The 7,849-nt window shown below is 39.9% G+C and overlaps 1 protein-coding gene across 1 annotated transcript; it reads right to left on the bottom strand.

Moving 5' to 3' along the window:
• Positions 1–4,075: 4,075 nt before the first annotated feature.
• Positions 4,076–5,535, bottom strand: LOC142177631 (uncharacterized). Its single transcript, XM_075246891.1, has 4 exons — positions 5,138–5,535; positions 4,825–5,023; positions 4,382–4,711; positions 4,076–4,135 (listed from the first exon to the last, which is right to left on the bottom strand). The coding sequence occupies exons 1-4, from the start codon at positions 5,533–5,535 to the stop codon at positions 4,076–4,078; spliced, it is 987 nt and encodes a 328-aa protein (XP_075102992.1).
• Between the last annotated feature and the right edge of the window lie 2,314 nt (positions 5,536–7,849).

The raw sequence follows: 7,849 nt of genomic DNA, 5'->3' as shown, positions 1-7,849 counted from the left end.
GGTCTACTGGTCCAGTTTCTGGTTTAATATACGTTTGGTTGAATTTGTTTGTGGTGTTATTGGTTGTTGCTATTTGGTCTTTTACAAACTTTCTGGGCTGTGTCGGTAGCTGTTTGGAATTCCCAACTGTTGTTGTGGAACTGATGTTGCTGTGTTGCTCGTACTACTGCATCTGCTATTTCTCATCTTCCTCTTTTTTTGTTTCCAATACCAGGTACACGACTGTAACACTGCTATTATAAGCTGAAATATGTGGAAGCATGAATACATATAAAAATGGAAGCCTGAAGTTTGATTCAGCTTTTTCTTTATTTACTGATTATAGTTAGAATATTTTGTACACTACTGCTATGTAAATTTTTGCTGCTTTGTATAGTTGGACTGTTATATGTTGATGCCCAAGTAATGTAGATGCAATGGTTTAGTATAGTTTAGATTTGATTTGTATATGATTGTATAAAGTGGGCTGAAGTTGGACGTGTATGTTTATGTTAATTAGCCTGCATATTGGTGCTAATCACCAATCTTGATGTAATAGGATTTATCCATGTGGTTTAAATGTTGAAAAAAATTCAGAATAGTTTGAAGCATGAGACAAAAAATGTGAGATTTACATCATTCGCGTGTAGTGATAAGTAGAAACTGGTTGTCATTTAGGACATAGGCATTAATCCAAAGACATCCTTTTGGCATTTGTTTGCTGATAACATTTCAATATCATAGCTTCAAAATATTGGGTGTTTTTGAATATTGATCTAGTAAGGCTAATTTGAATCAATTGGTTTAATCAGTCACCTCGCGTCTTTGGCAAAAATCATGTTTCTAATAGTGATTTGAACAACCCCAAATGTAGAAGTGGTAGTAGAATTAATAATAAAATTAGGATTTTCTTCTTCAACAATTTTTTAGAGAAAAAATATATATAGACAATCGTATTCATTTTAGCATAGACCTTTAAATAAAACCTGAGACGAGCCTCTCCGGATAAAACGTTTAAATAGCGAGGCTCTCAATAATTGGCTAAAGAATAGAACATCTAGAATTCGGGATGGGTCGTTTAGTGAATTTCACGGCCCTCCCCAAAGTAATAACGCGTTAGTCACTGTTAGGCGCGTACTTTTAATAATTTACTTTCTTAAACTCAGGTGCACATTTATGTGACCCAAATCCAAATCTCAACGAAGTCGAAATGTGTCGCTAATCACGGGTACATTGATTGTGACATGGTTCGAGATGCATTTCCACGACGTTGCAAATTCCTTTTAAAAATAATGAATGAGACGAGCCTCGACAAACAAAAATACACAAGCTGCGGGGCCCTCTATACGTGTTGGTAAAATTACTTAGACTTCGGGATGGGCCGTTTAGCAAAATTTCATGGGCGTACCCAAAATAATGACACGCTAGTCGCTTTAGGCGCATATTTAATAATGTTATATTCTTAAACTCGGGTGCACATTTATGTGACCCAAATCCAAATCTCAACAGAGTTGAAATGTGTAAATAACCACGGGTGCATTGATGTGACGTGGTTCGAGATGTATTTTCACGATGTTGCAATTCTCGATAAAAATAATAATAATAATAATAATAAAAGCGGTACACAGTTAAAATTTGCACATAGGTTCAACATGTATTAAAATCAGATAAATAAGCCGAATATAATACTTGAGCGACCGTGCTAGAACCACGGAACTCGGGAAGGCCTAACACCTTCTCCCGGGTTAACAGAATTCCTTTCTTGGATTTCTGGTTCGCGGACTGTAATACGGAGTCAATCTTTTCCTCGATTCAGGATTCGACTGGTGACTTGGGACACCATAAATCTCCTAAGTGGCGACTCTGAATTAAATAATAAATCCCGTTTCGATTGTCCTTTAATTGGAAAAACTCCCTTTTACGCCCCTTTGCGGGGTGTAGCTGAAAAAGGAGGTGTGACAAGGGGGAAGGACATGGGTCTTCTGACTCTGAAAAGATTCAAGAATCTCCTTCTGAGGTAAGTTCATATGTGATTGAAAACCTAGAGACTAGGTTTGTTCTGGTTGGACCAATTAGAGATGTTGAAGTGCCTGAGAAACGTAGGAGTGGTGGTAAAAAGAATTTTGAAAAAGAAAAAGAGAGAGAGGATTGCATGTGGTGAAGAGAGGGGAATTGGGAAAATTGTAGTGTCTGCCATCTGTGGGGTTGAACATGAAAGGGTAGAAGAGATTGGCATGAAGTCGGGAGGAAGTGGTTCTGGGGAAGCTGCTGAGGGGTTGGTTCATCTGAGCACACGGAGAGATGAACCTGTTTCATCTACTGAAGAGACCCTAGCTGATCTACTGAAAAAGGTTGGGGCCAGCTATGACCCAAAGAAACGCAGAACTCCCACAACAAAACCCTAAATGTTCCTAGGCCTTCCAAGAAAAGAAAGGCTTCATCTCCAACACCTATTGCCTACTCATTGCCAAGGGGTAGAGCCACAAGAAGCAGGGTGAAATAGAGTGAAGCTGATCTACAAAGAGCCTTAGAAGAAAGTAAGAAAAAGAAAAAGGATAAAGGAAAGTGAAAGATTGCAGAATCCTTAGAGGCTGTTGAGAAAGAGGAGATGGAACTGGTCCATCAAGAAAGGGGTACAACAGTGGAGGTTCCTACACCCAAGCCTAAAAAGCCCAAGACCTCTTCCAAGAAGTCTTCCTCTGTGCATGTGGCTGCTGAACCCACACTAGCTAAGAGGACAAGATATGCAGTGAAAACCAAACAATCAAAAGTTTCTGATGATGATGACTGGAGTGGAGAAGAAGAAGAAAATGATTCTGAGAAGGAACAGGACAAGCTTTCCATTTTTGGCAGAAGAAAGATTTTAAAGGGTAGACTGTTGAAGGACCTGGTGGAACCAGGAATGATGAGATTGGTGGATGTTTTAGCTGCTCAGGGATGGAAGGACATGGTCCTTCAGATGGATGGTAGGCTAGCCAGAAATGAGTTGATTGAATTTATAGCCAATGATGCTGTTAAGGATGGAGTCGTTAGTAGCTTGGTGAAAGGAGTCCAAGTGCAGTTTGATGCAGAGAAACTGGGAGAGATTCTGCACATACCCTCTAAAGGGTTTAATGACTATACAAGGCAAAGGTGGCCATGCCTGGACTTCATCCCTACTGCCCTTGAAATCACCAAGAGGTTTTGTGATTCAGAAGAGGTGACTGAAGCCAGGGCTGTGCAGAAAAGTGAAATGAGGCCTGAGCACAAGGTTGTGTTTGAATTTGTCAACAAGTTCTTATTGCCCAGACAGGAGAGAAGGCACATGGCTAACTACATGGATATGGTTCTTATGGAGTGTCTGGAGAGAGGAAAGCAAATCAACTGGCCTGCCTTCATTATCAAACTGCTAGACATGGTCACAAATGGCTCCAAAGCTCATGCTACTCCATATGGCTTCATTCTGACCACAGTTGTGGATAGGTTAAATGTGCCTCTAAAGAAATGGGAAATGGCTTCGAGCAAGGAACACTTTGACATCAAAACTCTTTTTGCCTGTGACTATTCAATCAATGTCATCCCCATTGAACCTGGTTCATCCTAGAAGACACTTATCAACAGCAAACTTAGGACTCTGGTTCAGGAATGTGCAGCCAAGATGCTGAAATTGCTAGCCTCAAGGCTCATGTGGTTGAAGTGGAAACTGAGAGTGATGGTCTCAGAACTGAGCTTGCCAAAGAAAAGGAGAAGAATGATGCAATTCTTTAGAACATGCTAAATCTTTTTTTTTATGAAGTAATATGTTTCATTAAGAAGGCATCAAGAAGATGCAAAGTTACAAGAAGCATAAGAGCTACATAAACAAAAAATTACACGAGAACTTGTTTGCCCCAAATCAAAGTCTCAAACTAAGACAAGTGAGTTAATAAAATCCAAAAGTTGTCCTGTACTATTTATTGGTGACAACTTTGTCCAGCAAAAAAGCTTGATAAGGCATTTGGATTTGAGTAAGTGGTTCGGTGTTGAGGTGTCATCAAAGCATCTTCTATTCCTCTCGTTTCATAAACACCAAAAAATAGTTGCAGGGATCATAAGCCAAATTTTCTTAATGATCTTATCAACCTCCTAAAGACTCCAGCTCATATGTGCCTCTCTCAGGGTTTGTGGCATTACCCATCTTAGACCAAAAATACAAAAGAACATGTTCCAGAGGTCTGTTGCTACTGGGCAGTATAGAAGTAGGTGATTAACTGTTTCCAGGTGTCCACTTGCACAGGTAGCATCTATTGACCAGCTGAAATCCCCTTCTGCATAGGTTATCTTGCGTTAAGCATGCTCCGTGAAGTGCAATCCAGCTGAAGCATTTCACCTTCACAGGTAGCTTTGTCTTCCATATCAGTTTCTAAGGCCATGAATGTAGTACCTGATTCTGATTGTTAAGTTGTATGTAGCATTCTTTAACAGTGTAGAGACCTTTAGATCTCCATCTTATGCTATCTGGAGCATTCTCATCAATGTTGTAGGCCTCTAATCTTGCTAGCATTTCCATCAAATCTTCTATCTCCCGATCTTGAACAGATCTTCTGAGTTTCATATCCCAATTACCATTTGCTCTGTTATTAGCAATAGAAGAATTCTTGACCAAGGCGATGTTGAATAAGCTAGGATAGTCCTCCATGAGAGCATTGTTGTTTAGCCATTTATCCTTCCAAAACTTAATATGACATCCACTGCCTGATTTGAAATGAATATTCTGAAAGAATTCGTTCCCAGTTTGCTAATATGCTTCCAGGGCCCTACTCCATGGGATGTAGTGACAGTTTTGGTGCTCCAATTGTCTTTAATTCCATGTTTTGCATTAATCACCTCTTTCCATAGACTTGGTTCACATGTGCCATATCTCCAGAGCCATTTCATTAGCAGACCTTTGTTGTGCTTGTCTAGATCTCTGACCCCTAATCCACCTTTGCATTTAGGTAGCAATACCTTATCCCATTTAATCAAATGATACTTGTGAGAACTGTTATTTCCTTCCCATAGAAAGTTCCTTTTGATCTTGTCCAGCCTGTTAAGTACCTTTTTAAGGATGGGAAACAGTGACATGATATAAGTGGGTATACTGTCAAGCACACTACTGATGAGGGTGAGTCTTCCTCCCATAGAGAGGTATTATTGTTGCCATGAAGCCAGTCTTTTCTCAAAATTTTCCACTACACCATTCCAGATATCACTGTTTTTGAATTTGGCTCCCAGTGGAAGCCCCAAATAGGTGGTAGGCAATGACCCTATACTGCAACCAATGATCCCTACTAGCTCCTCAATGTTGCTCACCCGATTGACGGGATATATAATACTTTTCTGCTTGTTGATGTGAAGTCCTGACAATGCTTCGAATAGCTGGAGTGTAAGATTTAGGTACAGGATTTGGACTCTATCTGCCTCACATAAGATTAGTGTGTCATCAGCATATGATAAATGGGAGATAGTGACTAAGTATCCAGTGTTTGTGCCTACACTGAATCCTTGGATCCATTGCATTTGCCTGGATTTTTCCAACATTTTACTTAAACCCTCCATGGCTATAATGAATATGAAAGGGGAAAGAGGATCCCCTTGCCTAATTCCTTTCAGAACATGCTAAATCTTCTCCAAACTCAAACCTAACCCTCCAGTTCCTCCAAGCCTTAGGATTCCTAGCTTCTGTCTCCTGAACTTGTTCAGTACCCTCAATGACCCAGATTAGGTATTTTTCTATTTTTTGCTCATGGTTTGAATGTTTTTCTTTCTTTTTGTGGATTGTAGGCGGCAACATATCTCTATCAATGATAACTGTTGTTTTCTCTTGTTCAATGATTAATCTGTCCTTGATAGTTTAAATATGTTTGTTTGATTACTGATGATTGCACCATGATTGCACTTGCAGTTGCCCCAGTGGCCATGAGTACTTATTAAAATCTGGGTATCACACTTCGCATGCAACTTTTCAATAATGCCAAAAGGGGGAAGAGATATTGTGCTTTACACATTCTGAAAATAAGTGATATTTATAATCTAATTAACCTGGTCCTTCTTGATGATAAGTGAATTTTCTAAGTTTAGTATTGATGGTTAACCTGAGTTCTTACAGGATTCAAATCAGTAAAAAGCACAGAGTTTGTCATCATCAAAAAGGGGGAATTCGTTGGCCCAAGAACAGGTGAAGTTTTGAAGAATGACAAATGAACTCAGTCATGGACCACGTCCATCTTGTGAAGCACAATCATGATCAATCTATGCATGTGAGATGCACGTGAAAGAGATAAGTCCTACTGATCAAGCAGCAATATCTCCTGATCTAATCGAAAAGGTTGCTTATTAGATAAGGGGAGAAAGTCTCCTTATATGAAGAGAACACGATCCAGGATAAAGATAGTGTTAGAGTTTGAGATCATCGTGAACTCTTCTACGATAGAAGTTCATCAATTGAGTCCCGATCAAGCTTTGATTACTAACCTATTAAATGACAGTAATTGTTCTCTTTTACAGGCATTGCACATACCTAGTAAATCTCTTTTACAGCAATAAGAGTTTTTGTAAATGTTGTTTTGGCTCAGTGAGTTTAGTGGAAGTTTGGGAAAATCCTACTAAGTAGTAGGTCGTGATTTTTTCACCTTTTGAGCCAGGTGTTTTCCACGTAAAAATCTATGTGTTCTTTATTTTATGTACTTATTATTCCGCAAACAGTAGTAGTTAGAACAACTAGAAGAACCAGGTTGTTCTATAGCACATAAGTTTCTATACTTTTGGTCGGAACGATGTCCGACTACTTTTCTTTGGGTAGTACTAAACTGTTTATGCTTTTACAGCCGTGAAACTACCCCCTGCACCTGTTGATGGTATCCGCGAGTGGGTGAACGCCATCCTTCCTCATACGGCGGGGGTCCGCACATGGTCGTCCTTCTATGAGAAATATGGTGGTGAGGGTGGTGATGATGAAGGAGGACTTCCCGGAGATGGTGGTGAAGAGGGTGGCGGTGATGACGTCTAGTGAAAGAATTGTTGTCTTTGTTCGTTTTCTCTCTCTTTTTTTATGTTGGTTGTTTGTTGTTTTTTCTTGGATTCTGTTGGTTTAGCCGTATGTAATTTGTGGTTGTTTGCGCAGTAGCTTCGTATAAAGAGGAATTTTTCATTGTTGCACGCCTCATGTATTTCTTTCCCTGTTTTGTTTTCCATAACTCTGGTGCAAAGAAGTAGATCTCTGTCTGGCGAGTTCCCGATTCTTAGGGAATTTAGCGCCACACGAATTGAGTAGAATTTTGATGGCAGTTTTAGCTGTCGGGGTGATATTTTCGAGCTTGTGTAGAAGCACTGTCCCATCATAGTTCGGATGGCGTCGAATGCTTTTTCTAATAACGACCTTAGCCATAGGGATATTACTTTCGAGTTTATATCGAAATATTATCCCGCTGTGAGTCCTAGTTTTATTTCCCTTTTTTTTTTAAAAATGACCCTTGGCCCCGAGGATGTTTCAAACTTTCGTCGAAACACTAATCCGTGATTGTTCGATCGAGGTTGAATTGTTCTCTTAGGCAAAGGCCTTTGGCCTTGAGGGTGTTATTTCGAACTTTCGCCGAAATATTAACTCGTCGGTGTTCGATTGGGGTCGAACTCTTTTCTTTTTGACGAAGGCCCTTGGCCTTAAGATTGTTATTTCGAACTTTCGTCGAAATATTAACCCGTTTTTGTTCGATCGAGGTCGAACTCTTTTCTTTGACGAAGTCCCTTGGCCTTAGGGTTGTTATTTCGAACTTTCGTCGAAATATTAACCCGTCGTCGTTCGATCGAGGTCGAACTCTTTTCTTTGGAGAAGGCCCTTGGCCTTGATGGTGTTATTTCGAACTTTCGTCGAAAT

Source organism: Nicotiana tabacum, chromosome 3 (genome assembly GCF_000715075.1).
Source record: "Nicotiana tabacum cultivar K326 chromosome 3, ASM71507v2, whole genome shotgun sequence".
In the NCBI taxonomy this organism is placed as follows: domain Eukaryota; kingdom Viridiplantae; phylum Streptophyta; class Magnoliopsida; order Solanales; family Solanaceae; genus Nicotiana; species Nicotiana tabacum.
Note: the sequence above shows the minus strand (reverse complement) of the source record. Positions and strands in the feature narration are given on the sequence as shown.

Bases quoted from the DNA above. Each gene is read 5' to 3' on its own strand.
- LOC142177631 (XM_075246891.1), bottom strand. From the start codon at position 5,535: ATGGAGGGTTTAAGTAAAATGTTGGAAAAATCCAGGCAAATGCAATGG. The intron at 5,024-5,137 runs GCAACAATAATA...GGTACTTAACAG, and splicing joins GAGAAAAGACTGGCTTCATG to GCTGGACAAGATCAAAAGGA. The intron at 4,712-4,824 runs GTGATTAATGCA...GAATTCTTTCAG, and splicing joins AACCAAGTCTATGGAAAGAG to AATATTCATTTCAAATCAGG.